Below are 22,306 nucleotides of genomic sequence, written 5' to 3' on the forward strand. Positions count from 1 at the left end.
TTACCTTCATTTCCAGCCACTTATTACCGATGAGTACAGCTGGTATCTCCTTATCTTATTGACCCAAAGCACCTGCACAGAGACTGGGTCAATAAAGAAAAATGGGAAATTCCAGCGTTGGGGTTTCAGACCAAACATCAGGTATTTGTGCCCCACATTCTTTCGCCGTATTTCCTTGTCTCCTCCTGAGCAGCGTTTATCATCACTGATAGGACCAGGGGACAAGCCTTAATAGGTGACTCATTAGAACGAAGCTGGTAAAACATCTCCCCACATTATCATCTCTAAGGTTGAATCTTTTTTTTTTTTTTAATGCACAACTATTGACTTTATATCTGTTTCTGACTTGCATGCCGTACAACAGAAGGTTCAAACTCCTGCCAAGCATTCACACCATAAAAAATACAAGCAGCAACATGAACCCAGGGACACTTGACTGAACTCTGTGATAAGTGGTTTATTTTCCATAAACATAAAACAGTTGATACTGCTACTGAGGAGACATTATCGGCCATCAGATAAAAGCTGCTCTCTTTCATCATGACTCGTATCTTTATTATTATCTGTTATTAAAAATGAGTCACACATGAACAGTTTTCCGAAAAAAAAAAAAGCATTTTTATTTTTTCTTTCTTTTTCTTTGCTGAGGTTATTGAGTCGCTGTGCTGGGAATGGTCTGTCGTAGGAGATGGTAGAGCAGCGTGGTCCAGAAAGCGGTGAGGCACGCGCCCGATAGAGTCACGGCCAGATCGCCGGCCTGGCTCAGCCGCCATCGCTCGTTTACGGTCAGCCATGAATTCCCCGCGGCTCTCCCCGGGTCGTCTGCCCGGTCCGCTTGGCTGACAGACGGCGTCCTCCTCCGAGGAGCAGATGCCCTGCCGCTCCGCTCTGCAGCGCGCACACGTACACAGGTAAAAGACACGACAAACATGACATTAACAAAAAAAAGAAGGAAAAGGAAAAAGAAGACATAGTGAATTAATAGGTGGGAAACTCTGCCATCTTGTGGCTACTGTTAGCAAGTGGCTGCACCAGTGAGCAAACGGCAACTTACCCAGACAGCCCTGCAATGACACGACGACTACGAAGACAAACATGGAGACAATGGCGGCGTACGCCTGTGGAAAAGACAGATTAGTCATTAAAATGCGCCGTGTTTTATCTCGCACAACACTGCAAAAACACTAAATCTTACCAAGTATTTTCTATCTAGTGTCCACAAAAGCGGTTTTGTTTCTGTTGCCGTAAGCTTCCAAAGTTCACTTTAGCATATTTTTAATATAATTTTATTTACTTATTTATTTTAATCTTGTCCTAATGAGGATAAAGTGCTTGAGTTTTTTGTTTCACTGTTTTCATGTTTTTTTAACATTTTAAAGTATTGAGCACCTAGCAACTTTGAATCATTTTATATTTATTGTGCTCAAAGTTTTCTGTAACTGTAATTGAATCTACCTAGTGGTAAAAATAGTGCTGATTGATTTGACTGACTAGTGTTAAGTAACCTTTCAACAAGATGTGCTTGTTTTAAGCCAATAATTCCTTAATGTTGATGAAAAAGTACTGGTTCCATTGTCAGATTATTTCACTTGGAGGAAAAATGTCTTATTATAAGTGAAACAGTCTGCCAATGAAACGAGTACATTTTTCATCAATGTAAAGGAATTATCGATTTAAAACAAGCTAATATCTTGCTGAAAAGCTGCACTGAAAAAAGAGAACAGGTGATCCAACTTTTAAAAAATTATTTGTTAAAAGTAATCAAATTAAGTTTTTCCAAGAAAATATATTGCGATTAAATTTTTGTGTTGAACAAACAAAGTTTGACAAGCTTAATGCAATTACTTGTAACAAATTAACTCTTTCTAGGTTAGTTTTGTCTCATTTCAAGGGCGCTACGATATTTGCACTAGAAACTAGACCAAGATTACTTGGTAAAATTTTGTGTTTTTACGGTGGGAAAAAAAATCTGTAATGAATTTAATGTCCAATTTACAGTGAAGATTTCAGACCCCTCCAAATTCTCCACCTTGCTCTAGAAATGAAAGTCCAAACCATCTTACTGGACCAATGCAAAGCGGCCCGTCATTGTGTAGGGAAAAGAAAATGACACGTTATTTTTGTTGCTCATTATTTTTTCCCAGATAGCTCAAGCTCAGACAGATTGGATGGAGCGTGTCTGTGAAAAGCAATTTTCAAGTCTTGCTGCAGATGGATGTAGTTTGATCTAAACATTTCCAGTGTAGGGAAGGTGGAAGACTTTGCAGGTTTTTGCAGTCTCAAGCCTCCCTGTGCACCTTTTCTCCCTCAAGGTGACACACAATGTTAGGTTGTTACACAAACATAGCATGTAGGCTAAAGATAAGAACCGTGGTTTAATCTGACCAGAACTCCTTCTTTTTACATGTTTGCTGCATCTCCCAGATGGCTCGTGGTAATATAAAAAGTCAGAGAAGACTTCTTGTCGCCTACAGCGATGCACTGAGAGTACTTCTGAAAAGACCAACATGCAGGCTGTGCTTAGAAATCTGATGTATAAGTTCATATGCAGTTTAAATGAATCTGAAAATAAATTTCTCATGGCCTTAGTAAACCATGATAAATTGTTTACACGATACCATTCACAGCTGTGGAGACACTGGTACAGGTTTCTGTTATTACATTTTGATTATGTAGCTTCTACATTGTAGATATGAGTGTGTTTGGCTGTTATTTATTTTGTTCTTTTTCTTAGTTGGGCTGACTAGCTAGCTGGCTGTCTGACTAGCTACCAAGCTGGCTATCTTGCTAGCTACGTAGCTATCTGTCTATCAAGCTAGCTAGCTAGCTAGCTTCTCTAAAGGTCTTGGTGAACGAACAGGATGTACATATCAAGTGGAGTATTTGTGGAAGTGAAAGTGTTGGGCTTCTCTTGGCACTCGGACAGTAATTGTGATTACTATACAAGAAAAGAAATGAAACAAGTTGTATTTCTATATAAGATGTAATTCAGTCAGAAAAACAATCTTTACTAATTAAGCGGCTTCAGAAGGCCGTTGGCTGCACATTGTTTTAATTTGATGTATCAGAACAAAGACGGCTAAACAAAAATGTACGCCGCAGTTTTCAGACTTTGATTTGAAAACCATACAACATTTCCTTTTCACTTCACAACAATGTTTTATTCTACGTTAGTCTGCCACACAAATCCCAATAATAAACAATAGTGTAAGTAAGAAAATGTGGATGAAGAAAAAAAAAACAACCTGGCTATAATTAAAACCTGAATTATTCTGAGATACAGTAGGACAAAAGCTTGAGGTGTGCTACTTTTCTATTCTTGCTGCACACAGTATGGGACGGCTGTCTCATGCTCACCAAAAGGAGCTGTGCTCGGCTCTGAGTCACGCTCCTCCAGGCTCTTCCCATCTGGAGTCCGAGCAGAGCTGCAGAACAGGGCGTAACGGCCTCATCATCCTCAATCTCCGCACATCTGAGCAACGAGACAAAACAGTGCGAGCCGTGTTACATCATCATGTAGCACAGACCTACCACGGCACATTAAGGCCACTGTAGATGGAAAAGAAAAAATGGAGTAGATTTAATTTAGATCAAATTCTAGTAGATCAAATTCTAGACTCTTAACAGGTAAAAATAGTGCACAAAAATCCGTGTAGGACGGCGAAGTCCTAGCGCAAAAAATTCGCGTGACAGGTGGACGGAGCCTGGTGCTGCAAGGTTGGAGACCTTGTCCTGTTAGGCGACGGGGCCTGGATAATACCCGTGTAAAATGGACGGTGGAGTCCGGCGACGACAGGCGCTTAAATTCCATAACAAAAGTGTGTTTTTATCTTTAATCTTTTTTTTTTTCAAAATTTCTTTCTCTTTCTTACTGTTTATTCAATGTCACATGCTGTTTTTATTTTTTCTTTAATTATGTAAAGCACCTTGTAATGCCTTGCTACTGAAATGTGCTATGCAAATAAAATTTGATTGATTACGCAAAAAAACCCCCGAAATTTTGAGATTGAGTTCAGAAAGTTTCTAGAAAAAAAAAAAACATTTCTGAGATTGAAGTTGAAAATTTGCTAGATAAAATGGATAAAAGCATGAACATTTTCTGAGCTTCAAAAGTCAAATATTTGCGAGAACTAGCTCAAATTTTGAATTTTTGAAATTTCTTAGATGAAATTCCTAAATGTGTAAAAACGCAGACATTTTGAGACTAGTTTCAGATTTTTTTTTTTTTTTTAAAAGAAAACAAGAAACTTCTGAGCTTCAAAAGTTGAATATCTGCTGGGAAAAAAACTCAAACATTTTGAACATTTTTGAAAATGTTCCAAACTTTTTTTTTATTAAAATTCAGAAATTTTCTAGGAAAAGCTTAGAAATTTCGTAGTTCCAAAAGTCTACAAATATCCCAGAAAAAAAAATCAAACTTGTTTATTTTAAATATTAAAAATTTTAGATTAATATCAAAAAATATTTTGAAAATATTTTGAAAATATTTTTGTAAATTTCTCAATTTCAAAAGTTTAAACATTTTTGAATTTTGAAATTTCAAAAAGTCACAATTTTTCTACTTTTAAAATCAGAAATTTATACATTTGGGGGTTTTTTTCCCAGAAAATTTTTGATTTTTGAACCACGGGACATTTCTATTTTTTTTCCAGAAAATTTCAGTGACTAATCTCAGCATTTCAGAATTGTTTTGGCTGAAATGTACCTCTTTCCCCCCCCTTCTCTACAGTGGCCTTACCACGCCGTCGTATCAGATAAGAGCAGACACTTCCATTACCTGTTTAAAATCTTCTCCATCACGGCCTCCACTCCGTCGCCACGTGACGCATTGAAGAAGTCAAGGACGCTCCGTGGAAGGACGTGCCCCTTTTGAGCCAAAATGGCTAAATTGAACATTCCCTGCAAGCCAGTGTGGAAAAACAGAAAGATAACAGTCGGCTGATGCCTTATTCACTCAGAACGTCTCCAAATAATAACGGCATGTAGCGCCGTTTGTTGTTTTTATTGCGCCGGGCCTCAAGCCTGTGAAAGTTTAATTAAGTTTATCATAGGGTGATGAGATTACAGCTCAAGTAAATCTGTCACCTGAGGGCTGCCCGCCAGAGCTGCTCTGCTATACATTGATACGGCCTGCTCAGCCAAGGATAATGAGTTCCCCCGTGTGCCGGCGGAGGAATAGTAGTAGTAGTCTCCTATTTCCAGCAGGGCTATATAAAAAAAAAAAAGACACATATTTGCTTGTTCAGTGACCAGACTGGCAGAAAAAGAGACGGAGAGGTTGGAGCAAAACGAAACGAGATGAACTCACTGGATGGATGAGGATCAGAGTTTAATATAGAGTGGTTGCGATATCTCCACCGACAGTCATAACCGACGCCCAGCTCCTTTTTGGTCGGGAGAGAGCAGAGCAATAACGAGGGCGTGTTATCAACCGCTAATAATTTCCCTCTGGGATAGTCCTCTTCATTTAGCGTGTGACTGGAATTGTGAGCGATTTGTCCATTAGCTACAATCACAACTCCAATTATGATGCATTAAATGCGGAACTGAACCAGAGTGGGATTAAAAAGGCGGCGGCTGGAGCATCGGAGGAGGCGGGGGGAACAGGAATTAGTGTGTGTGTGTGTGTGCACCTCACACAGGTGAGCAGCATTACTCTGGGCTAAAGCCAGGCCGGTTTCAGCGGCCAGGATGTACTTCACAAGCGCTTCCTCCCTGTTGGCGGCGCCGCACAGCACAAAGGCGGGAGACAAAGAGCTCAGATCAGAGGGAAAGGATTGCATCAACACAAGAGAAATAAAAGTGACATTTTTTTTTTCCTACCAGGCTCCCTGGAGGTGGGCCTGAAGAGCCTCCCTCATCATGAATCCAAGGTGGCCGTTCTGTTTGCAGATGTTTTGCAGTAATCTGTGCAATGAGTTGTATGAAAAATATGATTTAGAACTCAGCAACAAGGATTTGAATGTTTTTTGCTGAGATCGCATGTGACGGACCAACACAGCGTAGCGGACGATTGTGAAGCGGGAGGAAAAAGAATGCTCGCTTTTCAATTTTTTTTGTTCTTTTCTTTTCAACAAAATGTCGTATAAATATAATTTCATCCCCCTCCAGTCAATATTTTTGTATAACCAGCTTTCGCTCCAATCACAACAGCAATTCTTCCGGGGGTAATGTCTCCATCAGCGTTCCCCTTCTAGAGACTGAAAATTATTGACAATTCCTCTTTGCAAAATAGCTGCTTGCACCGTCACAGGCTGGTGGGAAACAATATTTGTCTTGTGTATTTTTTTTTGCTAAACACCAAATGAAATGCCGGATTCATTTAGAAAATCTTGACACTTCAGTCAGATTGCAATGGGAGTGTCTATGAAAAGATTTTCTTTTGGTTTTAGAACCAAGCATTAACTTGCCTATCGTAGTTCTGGCTTTGTGTTTGTTTTCGTGAGGGCAGAAGATGAGTTTGGACCAATCCATGATGCTGCCACCACCATACTTTATTGTGAAGCATGGGTTTCCCTGTCTCGTCTGTGTGCCGACTCCAGCCTCAACCTGAATGGATTTTGCTGGACGATCTTCGTTTTCGGTGCACCATTTCCTGTACCAAACGTTTTTCTCATACTCAGTTTTCTATAAATATGCTTGGATGCAGAACTCTGAGCAACTAGCCTACTGACTCAGAGTGAGAGACCGTTTAAAGGCTCAGGAAACCTTTGCAGGTGTTTAGCTGTTGACGGTGTGACATCGTAAGTTTCTAATATTTAGCTTTTTCACAATGTTACCATATATAGAGACACTGAACTTTGAGTTTTCATAAAATTTCCAATAAGTAAACGTTGGAAGTGCTGCAGCCTACGTTTATTAAACGTAAATTAGTGAGCAAAATATAACATTTTTGAATGATGTACTTGTATACACTGAGATGTACAGGTAATTCAGTCAAACTACTTTTGATATCTATTAGGTGACCTCTTATGCACCAGTTACTACACTTCTTTATTTAGGTCTTTCCGATGACACCAGGCTAAATACTGAAACGTCCCAATTCTCAGATGTTAATGGCTAATAAAAAGTTGTTGTTTTTTTACTTCTACTTCACCATTATATGATCATTTGTGTTGGTATATCGCCTATGAATTATGTTATTTGTGATTGTAATATAAAATGTGAAAGGCTCAGGGAGTAGATCAGTTCAAAAAGCAGCAGTAGCAGCAAACCTGCTCTTTGTACGCTCACTGGAGTTTGGTTAAACAGAACCTCTCTGTGCCAGACAACAATGCAGTGGCAACAGCTCATATTTTTAGATATGCAAATTCTGCTTTCTGACCTTGAATTAGCCACCGTCACTGAAATTGGATGGCACCGAGCTGCAGGCTACGGTGCAACAGCCCGTAACGACGCTTCCTACACCAAGCTAATGAAAAGCCCCTTACGTCACGGCCCTCTCCACGTCCCGAGAAACCCCCCGCAGGCTTCCTGTCGAAAGGTACCACGCCACCTCCACCGACGCAGCCGCGTGGCCGAAGCGGGAGGCGTTCAGGAACTGCTTGAACGCGGCGGTCTGTGGATGGAGGCAAAGGCACGGATTAGAAAGAGACAAACGATTGCATCTGAGCTGCGGAACCGATTGTAAGGGTCTGAAAATCAAAAAGGAAAAAAAACAAAAAACCTCGTTCTTCCACGGCTTGTCTGGGTTTTCCCCGGTGAGATGATAAATTCCCAGGTTGAACATCCCATCATCGCTCCCATTCAGGGCAGCTTGTTCAAAGTATTTTGCCGCATTTCTGTGGTCCTTCAGCACAATCCCATGGTACCAGCCTAAGCCGTTCAGGGCATTAATTGAGCCCTGAAGCGTGGGGGTGGGGGAAGCAGACAGTGGTTTTCACAGTGAGCTCCTATATGGAGTAAACACACCGATTGATTGCTGTTCCCTCACCATCGCAGCCGCTTTCTTCAGCAGCTGAAAACCTTGAGTGTAGTTTCTCTTCACTCCCTGGCCCTGAAGGAATCAACATCAATCAGCAAATCAATAAGTGTCAAAATAGAGGTGGCGCGCGCACAGAAACGCAAACCCACACACACACGCATGCACTCAAACAGTACTGTGTTCAATTCAGTCGTAAAATAAGGTCCTTATGATTTTGCACGACCTTCATTAGCAGGATGGAGTAGTCGTAGACCGCCTCGGGATCCTTCATTTGCATGGCACTCCTCTCAAACCACTTCACGGCGCTGGCGATGTCTTTGGAGACTCCGTTTTGTCCCCAGTAAAGCATCGTTCCCAGACGTCTCTAAAGTTAATAGAGTTTTTATTAGTCTGTTCTGGACGCAGACTCCACCGCTGACCGCAGAAGAGACGCTACACTCCCATGCTTTTCATGCACCTTTCCACCAGACAACCACACAGAACTCATTTGACTAATAAATGCCGTGAATTTGGACTTTTGGTTGGGGTGGATATGCAGCCGACATACCTGAGACTCCAGGTCTCCCCTTTCCGCTTGGTACTGTAGATACTGAAAGACGTCGCTGGACTCGTCCGTCAGGGAGTTCAGATCGTCTTCGTTGCCTAAATAGATAAAGTGAGGTGTGTATTGCTGTAGGGAAGAGAAACACGGTGATTACGGTGGTTAAACTTGTTAAAGCACAAAGTGGGTTTTTGTTAATAATCAAACTTCCCCTGTAAACACTCACAGCCATTAGATATGACACATCTCCCTCGCTGATTGCATCATTATCATTAATTAGGCAAATTTAATATCCAATCAGTGTGAATCAACCGCAGTGTTCATTTGTCTACCAGCTACTGAGATACACACCTGGTTGGACGTTCAATATCAAGATGTACATCGTATAGATTTTAGGTTTTTTCCGAAGCAGTTAAACTTTTCCTTTTTTTAAGGTTGAATGATAAAAATAACGTATACTTTTTGCGACTAATTCTAATTCTAGTTTTAAGAAATGGTTGAATCTGTTGTCTAATCATTCATCCCCCAACAAAGAGTATTTGAAATCCCCGATGAGTTTAATCTAAGATTCTGATTTCCTTTTATACCAAATGTGAAGATGCAGCATTAAATTACTATGCATCACAAATCTGGAACAAACTTCCAGAAAACAGCAAAACTGAGAAAACACCCATCTGTTTAGAGTTGCCTTTGATTTATAGTTACTGAAACCATTGGCCAACATGTTTGATGTATTTGCTTGATGACATAACATTTAATGTTCATTGCTTGTTTCATAATTGGCGACTTTATGATGTTTTTATGGTGTGAAGCACTTTGAACTCCCATGTCGCTGAAACGCGCCACACAATCAATCTCGACTCGCGCTGAAAGAGCAGCAACATCAGAACAAGCCGATTTAAAAACGTGCGAACTAAACCACAAGCCGAGGAGTTCGGGGAAGTGCAGAGCTAAACAGAGACCCAGATGTGTTTTTAGTTGCTTTGAATATTCATGATTTATTCCACAATTAGTTTCGAGCACAAAAATATCTCTCCTCTGAATAATGAGGACAGCGTGGGTGTGGTTTGATCCGACTTGACTGACAGCTCTGCAGTCACAACAAACATCGGTACAGAGTTGAGCTCCGACTGACATCCCTTTTTAAAAACACATCTCTGCATTTTAGTGAGTTGTTGAAAACGTTTCTAAACAGTAGATGACTGTTGCACTTTGATCTAATTTTGTCCTTTGGGTCAAACTTTTAAATACCTCTTTTTTTTTGTGTCATCATTACTGTTTTCGTGCTGCATCGATTCCCCGTTCAGGCTGAAGCAGACAGACGGGTCTCTCTGGTGTTTTCATACACCTCTCTTCATTAGATGGAGCTTATTGAAACACTGATAGAATAAACAGGAAATCAGAAGGAAGCAGGCTTTTCTCTCGTAGCGGGGCCTCTTATCTTCTGAGTGCTCTTTGGCATTCATCAAGACGGCTTGATTTCTAAATGAAGATTTAGAGCTCATCCATTCTCCCTTCTCCTGTAGCCTCCTCTCAGTCCAGCTGGCTGGACAAACAAACATGCAATTAATCATATTTTTAGAGTCGGTGCGTTTTAGAAACCCGCCGCCATGTGTGACGCACGTTTTATCTGCCGGGAAAGTAAAAACTCCCTATTATCGCTTTTGGATTCTCGTTCTAACCAAGAGATGAGAAGCAGATCGATGCTCAGATCAGTTTGAACGAGAGACGGGAAGCTTAGGTAAAATTTAAACTGTGTTAATCACATCTGCTTTGCTCATTAGGCGTCGAACCGAATGGCAATCGCAATTTCTTACGGGGTGTCACTTTAAGTTGTGGTTTTCTTCAATTAGAGTGAAACGGACCGGCTGCCGGGTCTGGTTTTAGAAAGAGCCGACAGACTGACAGCAAAATCAATTTCATCTTCTTTCTGAAAAAGAAACAACAGCAATACGCAGAGAAAAGGCTGTGCTGACCCAAACATGCCGGACTGCTCGGCCTAAATAGCAAAATGATGAAACCGTAGATCATTTCTAGTAACGACCACGGGTTATGATGGTTTTGGGTTTTTCATTCGAGTTTAGTTTTGTTCTGTTGTGACTTCCGTTGTGAGTTTTAATTCATTTTTAGAGTGGCGTTGCTAGTTTTTATTAGTTCCCCATTAGTTAAATATTGTTTTGTTCTTATTAGTTATAGTAGTTAGTTTTTTCCTGCGGTGGTTAATTTTTAGGAGCAAAATTCAAAAAGGTCAAAGTATTGTATTATGACTATGCATACATCGACTGGGTAATGATTGATCAACAGAAGATACAGTTTTCAAAAAATGTATTCAATTATTGTTAAACAACCAACTGACTGGAATTTTATCTCGACTTTTGCTGTAGACATTTTGCGGACCAGCATTAGCACTGCAAGGAGAAGTAGCTGATGTAAATTGTTTAAAAGGCTAATGAATAGATTCATAAACACAAGAACAAAGGATATTACATATTTCAGTATATTTTAGTTAGTTTAATAAACACACAACATAATTCCAGTTATAGTTTTTCTTCAGTAATCACCATTTTGACTTTTTTCCGTTAACTAAAATGTTTCAGCTTTTGTCATTTCGTCAGGTTCTCATAATGCTAACGATTTAACAAAAGTCACAGTGAGTGTTACCTTATGTTCATGCATTCGCGATCTGTCGGTGCTGCTCTGCGAGCCGACGTTGGAGTAGTAGCCGTAAGCCACGTCCAAGTCTTGAGGAAAACCATCGAGTCCGTGTGCGTGCTTGAACCCCGCATGCATCAGGGCGAAACGGTCGTCACCAGCTGCACCAATCAAACTGTAGGCGTGACCCTGAAACAGATCGAACATTAGGTGTAAAATCCACTCTTTCACAAGTAAGTGTAATATAGAAAGTTCAAGCTAAAGTATTCATAGCCCTTTAACTCGATTCGCGTTTTGTTGAGTACAAAACTTTATTGGGATTTACTTCAGCAGAGTAACACAAAGTAGAGCTTGACTGTACAATGGAAGAAAAATGACACATGGTGTTTTACTTTTTTTTTCTTTTTGCAAAAATATTTAGCTCCCTTCTTTCTCATATACCTAAATGAAATCAAGTTAACAGACAAAACATTACTTGGTAGACAGAATCGTTAAGACCAAGATCATGGAGAAAGTTCAACAGAACTCAAATTTAAGACTTTTAAAAACCATTATGAATTACCTATGTCATGACGGAAACGAACAAAAAGAAAATCTCTTATGTTGTAATGCCAAACTTTTTTAGCATCATACGACTTGGCAGCAGAAGTGAGCCAGTGGCGAAGACAAACATCGTCCAGCCACCGGGCAATAATTGCTGTCCGAGTCACAAGGTGAGAAGAAGTAAGAGTGGAGGAAACAAAGAAAGATAGAGAGAATTACAAGAAAACACCCGAGAAGTCTGCTTTTACACCTGCAGAAAGTAAGAGAGAGAAAAACAGAGAACCAAGAGACCATAGAGAAAACCTACAACATCACTGAAAAGTTCACATTACAAGTTAATACAAGATAGTGGCAACTACAGCCCCAACATAGAGTTTATCTGAAATCACCTGAATCACAGTGAACATGAGCTGAGTCAGTTTGACCAGGGTGAAATGAATTTCTAGCAGTTCTTGTAAAGGATGAACTGACATTGGGGTAGAGCTTCAACTTAAAGAAGAACCTGTATTGTAAACATGCAGACGGACTCGTAATGGTCTAGATCAAACCCTTATATCTCATAATGGCCTAGTCGAGACCTGAATCTAAAGCCGTTTTCGCACTGCAAGGAACGGAACGGTTCCAGCCCTGTTGTGTTTGCATATACACCGAGAGCGCCATCGAAGCTGTACCTGATATCATTATTTTTGAAACTAAACAATGGTTTCGATGTAGCGGCCGAAGCCTTTTCCTCAGAAAAGCGGCGGAAAACTCTCTTTCCTCCGATCTAGCTCATTCTGTACTCATTCATCAGCGAGTAAGCGGAGGAAAAAAATTACCTCATCATTAGACCAGGTGATTGCACTATATTGAAACAAATCCATTGCTAATTAAAACTAATAATAAAAATATTGAAAAGAGCACTCTTTACAAAATAAAATACAGTTTAGTGAGAGCCAGCTGTCAACGGAAAATCAACGTCTGACTCCATAACAACCAGCGGCCAATCAGCTGCTGGTTCTAAGCAGAACCGCTTGGCCGGCCAGATTGGAACCACAGCTCTCGTGATTCCAAGGGGCCGGGTGGAACCGGTTCTAATGCAAACACGGTCGAAACCGTTCCGTTCCGTACCGTTCCGTACCGTACGGTTCCTTGCAGTGCGAAAATGCATTAAACATGTGGCAGTTTGAAAAGAAAATCTAAGAATTTAATTTTAATTTAAGAACATTTTGAAAATGACGCATCGTTCCCTTCCACTTCACCTGAGAGCTCTACTTTGTGTGTGTCCTATTAGATAAAATGCCAATGAAAAACACAGTGTGCAGGGCTTGGATTTGACCTTTTCTCGATCGGCTGGGTGACCCAGGCCAGACAGGTAGATGGTGGCCAACAACAGAGACGCTCTGTGATTCCCAAAACAGGAGGACGCCTGCAGCAGGACCATCGATTCGGACGGGATCTTTATCTGCTTCCCTTCCACCAGGAAGACGGCGCCAACCGTCAGCTCGAACAAAACGCTTCCGATGTTCTTCATACTCAAATGTTCTGCAGGAGCAGATTAACGCCGTGAACAGCTGGATAAAAACGTGTCTTTACTTGGCATGTAAATCTCTGTCACCTCTCTGGATAATCTCCTCCACTCCCTGCAGGACACGAAACAGCATGTTGTGTATCTGCTGCGTTTCCACGCTCCACGTCTGTGTGCACGTCGGCTCTCTGTTGTCAAACTGACCCCAGCGTCTCAGAAGGTCGTTGGAGCAGACGGCTGAAATAAAGGGGGGGAGGAGAAGAAGACGTTCCCTGTAGCTGTGCACTTGGTGTGTTCGCACCTTTAAAATCAGACTCGCACAAGGTGTTTCTCTGTAGATTGGCTGCAACGTCACGTTTTCAGGACGGGTCAAAATAGTGTCTCACCTTCGTTGGTCGGGGACAGACGGCGACTCTCGGCTACTTGGTGCAGAAAAGCTTTTGCAAACGTTCTCGTTTCCTGACACGCCATGTGAGCCCTGTCCAGCTCCTGTGCTGTCGACATGGGGTGAAGTTGATTTCTTATCTGGAACATGAAAAGCAGTGGAAGTTAAAACAGGAACGGACAGTCGAGGAACGGAACAAACGCCCGTTTGTGATTTGCAGAGTGGAAAATGTCACCTCGTCGGTTCCGAGACGATAATACTTGAAAGGTCCAAAGTAGCCGGCGAAGCCTGGCATGTACCTGCCTCCTCCAATCACAAAGTATCCGTCTGTGTCGTCGAAGTGGATGCTGTTCCTAAATCTGAAAGATTTTTAAAAGCATTTAAAGCTGTGTGTAAATAATGAGATACCAAACAGATTTTTCCCTCAGCGCCTTGCTAAAGAAATCACACCCTCACCTTCCTGAAACAATGGGCAAACTAATTTTTTGCCAAAAGCAATTTGTTCTTTTACCTCAAGTAGAGGCAAGTAAAAGGGACAGGGTTTTATATGTATATATATTTATTTATTGTGATAAATCACTGGTGACAAATAATGACTTAGGCCAATAGGAAGGTGAGGATATTTATGTTACCTACTGGAATTTTGTTTAACAAAAAGTAAAATTCTGAAGTGGAAGATTTTCTTTTTTTTCTTTTTTAGAAAAACTGGCATGTATTTGTTTTAAGCCTCCTGAGTCATTCCCTAGGTGCAGTGTTGGTTTTCCACCAGACATCGCTCTTTGAATTTAGTTCAATAAGCTCAACTTTGGCTTAACCTGGGCAAAGTAAAGGACGCCATGTTGCTTTATTTTAACAACGGCTTCCTTTCTGTCCAATCAGGGCCTGATTTAAGGAGAATAATTTAGTAATTGATTAATAAGTAATTATTTTAGTTGTTGATTACTTAATCAGTTATTCTCACGTTGAATTGCTTAATTTGGGTTAAAAAAATGGCACATTCTGTAGTGTGTTTCATTTAAGCGTTCTTTACGTTCTTTATACTATTTCAGAAACACATTAAAAATGCAAATAAACAAATTAAATTTTACTGTCTAACATTCAATAACAGCATTGCTTTAGGGAACGCCTGGTCATTTGTAGCAAAGGATTCATCTGCAAAATAAAATACTTCTAACATCAACATGAACATTTTTTTTTTCTTTGCAGAATTTGAACCGGGTTAAGCCAAAACTAAGTTGCCCGATGCGTTCTGGGTAAAAAGCATTTTCAGATAAAGATGTTTTAAATGCAAATTATATATTATTTTGTACAATTTTAGCTTAATTGATGTGGAGTGTGTGATTGTCTCTATTTGAGTCTGTATGCGCCTGTTAATGATTAATCAATTACTAATTTACTCAACGATTATTTCAGTAATTGATTCATCACGATTAATACAATTAATCGTCTGAGCCCTAGTGGAGTGAAAAAACTATTAGTTATGCTTTCAACAGATTCTTCCACCTGAGCAGCAGGTCTCTGGCGCTCCTCCATAGATACCATCTTAAGGTGTGAAACAGTTCAGGTGGACGATCATCTGCTGGTAGGGGCTGCATTGTGTTGTCATATTGATTAATAACGTTCAAAGTTTGGATGTTTGTTTTAACTACATAACCCAGCTTAAGTCTTTAAACCCTTGATCTGTGTGCTGTGTTCCTCCATGATGCCGTTAACCCAGTAATGTTTTCTAAGGCCTTCACAGACTGGATTTATTGATTCTGAGATGAGAATTTACTAATTTAGTGGTTGAGAAAGACTTTGGGGCTTGGTTAAGGGTGTCGGATTAAAGGGGGATGCTAGGCATATTTTTTCAGAAATAATTTGAGATCTTTTTCAGACCATAAAAGATTTTATCTTCTTCACAGTTATGCACCGCACTGTGTTTGTGACCTCATGACAAAACTTAAGGGCAAAATTTGTGCTTTTCCCCATTGATTTACATAAACAAACTTTTTTTGCTTACACGTATTCAAATCTGTGGCTCTTGGCGTCCCAAGTTACGTTCAGCAGCACCTGAAAGTCCAACATGACAAGGTAAAAGCTCAGCAAAAAAACAAAAAGAAAGCAAAAAAAAAAAAAAAACTACTGAACTGTGGACAACTTCAAATTGAAAACACAGACCACAATTGCTTTGAACCTCCCAGTTGGAAAGAAACCATCGTTCAAAATCTTACAGCAGGAAACAAAGAGCCCGACCAGCAGACGTGGCTCAGGAGGAAACGGATGATTGTGCTCGCTCAATTTCAGCTTCAATTCCTCTTCCGCCCACCCAAAACCGCATGTTGGTGCTTGCTTTTTTTTTTTTTTTTTTTTTACCTTGGAGTCCAGTATGTAACAGTCCAATCTAATCCATTTCCACAGGGGCAACATTAAGTGGGTTCGAAATGCTTCATCTTCCCCGGTTGTCAGGCGGGCCTGAATTATGATGTCTCCTGCACAGAAGATATGACAGTCATATATTTCGCCAGAGGAAATCCAAAGCTCTTTATTAATACATAACACAGTCTGTTCCTGAGTCGCGCAAAACACACATCATCACTCGCGATGGTCTCCCGGCAGCCCGGGCCCAAATCCTCCGTGGCGGGATGTGTCGACACAAGCCGCTGTGACCCACCTGTTTCTGAGAGCTGCATCAGCACCGAGTCAAAGAGATGTTCCTCATCCACATGATGGATGATCCCACAGTGCTTCTTCTGACACCATTTTAGCAGGTAGATCCACACGGAGAAAGCAGTGCTGGGAAAAAACAAACGACAAGGCATGATTGGACAAATCATTTCTTCACCCAGTCGGGCGTGAGGGTTGAATTTAAAAACACTCTGCTTGTCTGCTAAAAAGAAAAAAAGAAAGGCCTGACCTTGCTTTCTTGCACTGACCGTAAATAAAAAGCTTATATGCTTGGGTGAAGAGGCTTGGCGGAGCTCATGAAAGTCATTTAGAAAGATGGCGAATTACAAGTGAAAGCTGCGAGGGCTTTTTGACAGAAGCTGAAAGAGAAACAGCCACTGACCTGTGGCAGTCGACCTGCTGCTCTCAACACACACCGCTGCGTTAGACACACACCGTCGCCACCTGAAGCGAGCGTCTTTATGGTGTTTGACGCGTAAAATAGAAAAAAGGCTTGCTTTCTATCTTTTATTTATTTATTTTTGAAGCATTTGCCACAGTATGTGCAGAAGCAGCATGCGGTGCTGAGGGGAGGTTGTGTTGCCCGCTGTGTGGGCGAACCTGGAGCAGAACAAGCGTCGGCTAGAATGAGGTAAATTAGGAGTCGCTGAGCGAAGCCCACCTGGGCTCGGTTACGGCACGAAGACGGACTCTCTCCAGGGTGCCGCTGATGAAAGGCCGGAACCGGCGGACCACCCCGAAGTGCTCTCCGGTGCTGGCCAGGGGGAACTTCAGCAGATCTACCACATCTGTGCAGAAACACGGGATTTTAAAGACTCAGTTAGGAACACATGGTCCAAAGCAAACATTTGTTCCAATGCTAATTTTCTTCTACTTTTTGTTTCGTCACACTTAAATGTTTCAACATTTTAATTTTAAATGCAGAATATTTATTGAAGGAAAAACTATCCAAATGAACCTCACCCTAATTGAAAATGCCTGCTTTGCTAAATCTTGCCATTTTTTAGTCAGTCTTCACTTGGATTACCAGCCTAATAGCTGCTAGGCCTGTAAAATCATTTAAATAAACCCTGTTGACAACATGAAATAGGTTAAAAGCCCTCAAAATGCTACTTTGTGCTCAGATCTAAAAACGTCCAGTGTAGACATCTCGGTATGAGTGGATTATTTGTTAGGTAAAGGTAATTTCATTTATATAGCACATTTTCAGCAGCAAGGCAATACAAAGTGCTTTACAGGAATTAAAAAGAAATGCAAACAGAATAACAAACCAACCCTAAACAGGAGCACCTAGTGCTCCTAAACACTAGGTGCTCCTGTTTACATACAGGAGCACCTAGTGTATGTACTCCTAAACACTAGGTTTAGGAGTACATACAGGAGCACCTAGTGCTCCTGTATGTAAACAGGAGCACCTAGTATGTAAACTAGGTGCTTCTGTTCAGGGTTGATGAGTATCCTCTGGTCTATTTCCATTTCTGGGTTGGAAGATTAGGAGTCTAAAAAATAGTCTAATAATGTTGATCCAAAGTAAATAAACTAGATACTCCTGTTCGGGGTTGGTAGTTAAGTATAAATAAGTATCCTCTGGTCTAATTCCTTTTCTGGGTTGGAATATTAGGAGTCTGCAACGTAGACTTTGCTAAGGTCGTTTTTCTGGATTCTAAATTTGTTCTAATCCCTGTTCTGGGTTGATAGATAAGTATAAGTAAGTAATCTCTGGACTTTCTAAGTGTGCTCTAAATTTGTAAAAGTGATGAGTACTCCTCAGTTTCTAAGTAATAATAAAAACTGTTGGCATCTGCTGCAATCTTCAGTAGCTTCACTGTAAAACATTGCTGCTCAGAACAATGTTGACGTGCTCAGTGCCTGCTTTCCCCATTGTTCCGGTAACGTATTGAGAGAAAACCACAGAGTGATTAAGGGTGCAACCTGACTCATATGGACACTGATGGATCCTGTCGTTGGACGTCAGCCACGCCGCGAGTTGAGCAGACCATGACGGGCACCCAGCGGGGGCCGTCCCCGGCCACAGCGAGAGCCGCACAACCCGCTGCACTTTATGAATTCCCGCCACGGAGCCGATTTCACTGCCTTTTGTCAAATAATCCAACCAAGCTTGAAGTGTCACGTTCTGGGTGTCTGCCGCGCTCCCGTGGAAACGGCGGCGGTGGTGATGGGACACGGACGGAGGCAATCTGAGCAACACCTGCTGGACCCGGAGCGTTTGAGGTGTGCTGCTGATCCATTTTCTCCTGAAGACCACCAGATCCGTCTTCCTTAATGTTGACAGCACGACTTCCACCGCGAGCTGACACGGCCTGGAGCACTGATACCGCACACGGACCACTGAGCCATCTGCCACTTTGTCAGGGACCGAGTCGAACCCTATGAAACTGTCAGGTGCGGCGGCGTCCCTGTGGGTCGAAACGCCTCGTAGCACAGAAGCTGCCTTGGTGAAGTGAGGGGGAAAAAAATTAATCAGTGTTGTACAAAGAAAAAAAAAGCTGTTTTTAAGTTATTCCACTTTAACAAAGAAGACAAATTACATACTGGACCATCTGTTGCTTTATTCTGAGTCAACGTGACAGATTTGACAAGATCTGGATCCATCTAACGATTATTTCAGCAATCGATTATTCTGACAATCGATTAATTGGATAAAAATATGGCCGCATTCCTCCTTATTTAACCACTTAAGTCTTTTTTTTATACACTAAGAATTTAAACATTTTATTGCCTAGAATGCAGTAACATTTTTTTTAGCTTGCGCATCATCATTTGTACCAAAGGATTCATCTGGAGCAGAAAAAATACTTTCTTCATCAAGATGTGAAAAGATCCTTTCTGCTTGACTTAACATCCACAAAGTTACCTGTAGGTTTTTGAGTTGACCAATTAATACTTGGATAGCAAAAGGTGCTTAATAAGAAATTTATTTTATTTTATCTGTATTGATTCTCAAGGAAGTATCATTTACATGACCTTAGGCCTCTACATCACAAAACTAACTTCAGTATTTGAAATAAGGTGGACAAGTAGACCATTACATTAGAACAGTCAAAACAAAAATACAATTTCAGTTCCCTGAGAAGATAATCATGCAGGGAGTAAAAGAGAGAGTGGAAAAAGAAACAAAATAAAAAAATAAGTTAGAAATGTAAAAGGCAAGCCACAAAAAAAAACCCAAATACACCAACGAAAATCATAGTATTAAATAATTATGAAGTATGTCTGTTATAGGAGAGTGGATTATCGAGGAGATTTTATCAGGTTTGGCCTCTAAAAATGAAATCAGATCTTGTAAGTTTTACATAGTCTACCCAACTCTGCCACCACTGACAGAATTGTTCAGTCTTGTGATTGACAGAGGCTGTTATTTTTTCCATTTTATATGTTAAATGTTACGTCGATCCAGTTGTCTAAGGTTGGTTTGTCCTGTGATAACCATTTTCCTGTAATGTTTTTCTTACTTGCTATTTAATAAAATAGTCATCCGATATGTTTCTTTTTGAAGCTTCTTGAGGAATAATGCCAAAAAATACGCAAGTTTGATCTCTCAAGGAATGTTCTGTTTGCTTACCTTGTAATTCTCTATTTATCTCTTTCTGTCATGATCCGTGGTTCTATGTGTTTATTTTCTAGTTTCTGTGTGATTCTGTTCCCTGTGGGTCCTGTCTCTGCGTCTTTCCCCGTTGATTGTCTCCCAGGTGTGTCTCGTTCCCGTGATTGCCCCGTGTGTATTTAGTCTCCCCTGTTGTCTGTATTCTTCGTCGGGTCCTTGTCTATCGCTGGTCATAGTTTGTCTACTGAATGTCTATTCCTTGTTGGTTGATGTCACCTTCTCCGTGCTATCAGTTTCCTCGTGCTGTCTCCCTGTTGTTCCTTTTGAGAAGTCCTTATCATTAAATTCATCATTTACCGCTACATCCTGGGTCCTGCCTGCGTCTTCACTCACCGGTAAACACCGCTCCCTGACACTTTCCAGTAATCTTTTATAATTGAGCAGTCCCAGAAGACATGATCATGGTTTGCGTTTTGATTTCTACTTTTTCTCCCACATGTAGGAGGATTTCCATCATCGTAGCATTTCTGAGCAGGTGTGATGAAGAATCTTAACAGATTTTTCCAGAAAATAATTTTTAAAACAGAATTTGAACCAAGCGAAGTTATGCCAGTTTATGTTTTTGTCTTGTATGCAAAATTTATTTTGCACAGTTTTGACTCAATTACTCCCAACTATGTTGTTCTTTCAGAAAATGGCCTGTCTTTGAGTCTGTATATTCCCTAAACAGTCAATTACAAAATTTGTTATTATGTCAATTATCGATTAGTCACGATTAATCTATTAATTGTTTCAACCCTAGACATATTCTTCAACTTTAAAGATCAGCCTGTTTCGCTACGACTTTCCTTCCTTACTCTAGCTGTCCACAAACAAAATAAAGAACAAGAACATAAACACTATGAAGACTTTTAACTACAACTTTAACTTTGTATCATGTCATAGTTTATATCAGTTTAAGTCTGTTATAGGCATGGACAGATCAATTGGCTCCCTTGGTAAGCATCTGCAACAAAAAATCTTCAAATAAATTCAGAATTTACTGCAGCATGTTGAGAAGAGTTTGATTTTAGCAACACAAGTTGCATAAATAATGCAACCATTAACAGCGAAATATAAATGACTATTGTCTGTGATGCATAACTATAACAAATTGAATCTTTGCGGCTCTCTGAAGTACTGAAGCAAAGAGTGGCATCTTGTGTTGACCAAGTCTCCATGACAACCTTTTGATATAATCTTAATCACTCTTGATTAAGAATTTTTTTAGAGCTGTTTTAGTCTGTTCTTTCCAACATAAACATATTTCTCTCTCTTCTAAAGGCTCAGGAAACATTATTAAAGGTCATGGCATCGTGAACTCACCAGGAGACTTTGGAAATCTCCACCAGTAAACTCAAAATAGGTCATCATTACATCTTTTTTTTAAAAATTAATATTAAAAAAAATATGGCCAAATTGACAGAAATCATTAAATAGTCCAAAACCAATCTTTCATCACACATGCTTGGTTTTTCTGGGTATTCCAGCTTCCTCCTGCAGGAGGAAGGATTTTATTTCTTCACCAAATATATGTGCTCAAAAACAGCATTGTATTTTCATACAGATGTAATAAAAGATGCATCTGTTTTAGAGCTTTTGATTCATCTTTACCTAGGATGGAAACAGACTTTGAGCAAAAATTAGACAAATTAATCCTGCAAACTAAGTTGATCAGATATCGACTAGTCATCATCTTGATAAAATGGCCTACGTTATTTTTTAGCCAAAATTGATTTTGGCAAGAAAATCACCACCTCTTTATTTCCAAAATATGTTTTAGGCACCAAAAAAAGAAGTCACTTTTGACAAAAAATTACTTTCGGCATTACTTTAGGAAGGTAGTGACATTCAGCTGGGCTCTGACAGCAGCTTTCTGTAGTGTAAAATAACACTGTGGACAGAGTGACAGTAAACCAACATGTAATGAGGTAAAAACAAATTAAGAGTTACATCAAAAAAACTTTTTAAAGTCATAGAAAACGTTTAGATTTAAGAATACCAACACATTTAGGTGAATGTAAGGTGAACCTATTATTATTTAGTCACTTTCACAAGTGTGTTTACTCATGACTGAATGTAATATTATTAAAATGAACAGTTCTGTCAAAGATGCTTTAAAGAATATAACATGTTTGTGAAGAAACTGATCAAATCTAATTATAGTTTCATATTCAGCAGCTAACGTCAGGGAGGTAAAGTGAGACAAAGTTGCTTACCAAAAAGAAACAAGCTGTGAAGGCAAATCCAGAAACGCTGGTGTGAAACCAAGTCATTATGAAAAGGGATTAGAGCAAAGTGGGACATGAAAATAAATATTTAAACTTTCGGTTCATTGTTTCTCTAATAAGCAAATGTAGCTTCCTCTGGCTATCCGACACCTGCCGGTTGCGTCTCGGACAAACAGCAGTTGCGCGAGCACACTCCCTGCAAAATGCGGCTCTACCTGATATTCTGGTGTGGCAGGTTCAAGGTTCAGTGTG

At 40.3% G+C, this 22,306-nt stretch overlaps 1 protein-coding gene across 3 annotated transcripts; it reads right to left on the reverse strand.

The window, feature by feature from the left end:
• Positions 1-437: 437 nt before the first annotated feature.
• On the reverse strand, positions 438-22,274 carry LOC103463872 (protein sel-1 homolog 3). 3 transcript variants are annotated; one of them, XM_008407539.3, is made up of 24 exons: positions 22,043-22,274; positions 18,152-18,667; positions 16,881-17,007; positions 16,206-16,327; positions 15,908-16,023; positions 15,555-15,604; positions 13,788-13,911; positions 13,554-13,692; positions 13,258-13,404; positions 12,979-13,184; positions 11,127-11,306; positions 8,472-8,594; positions 8,148-8,288; positions 7,934-7,996; positions 7,667-7,843; positions 7,431-7,558; positions 5,824-5,907; positions 5,634-5,715; positions 5,309-5,384; positions 5,086-5,207; positions 4,778-4,899; positions 3,358-3,472; positions 1,055-1,118; positions 438-888 (listed from the first exon to the last, which is right to left on the reverse strand). In XM_008407539.3, exons 1-24 carry the CDS (start codon positions 22,128-22,130, stop codon positions 650-652), a joined length of 3,351 nt encoding a protein of 1,116 aa, XP_008405761.2. In that variant the 5' UTR covers positions 22,131-22,274; the 3' UTR covers positions 438-649. The 3 variants fall into 3 exon arrangements, with proteins under 3 accessions (XP_008405761.2, XP_008405762.2, XP_081462715.1); XM_008407540.3 differs by having other exon boundaries at positions 18,152-18,671; positions 22,043-22,238; XM_081606589.1 differs by lacking the exon at positions 18,152-18,667.
• Positions 22,275-22,306: the final 32 nt, after the last annotated feature.

This window comes from Poecilia reticulata, chromosome 4 (assembly GCF_904066995.2).
Source record: "Poecilia reticulata chromosome 4, P_reticulata-male-v2, whole genome shotgun sequence".
Lineage (NCBI taxonomy): Eukaryota > Metazoa > Chordata > Actinopteri > Cyprinodontiformes > Poeciliidae > Poecilia > Poecilia reticulata.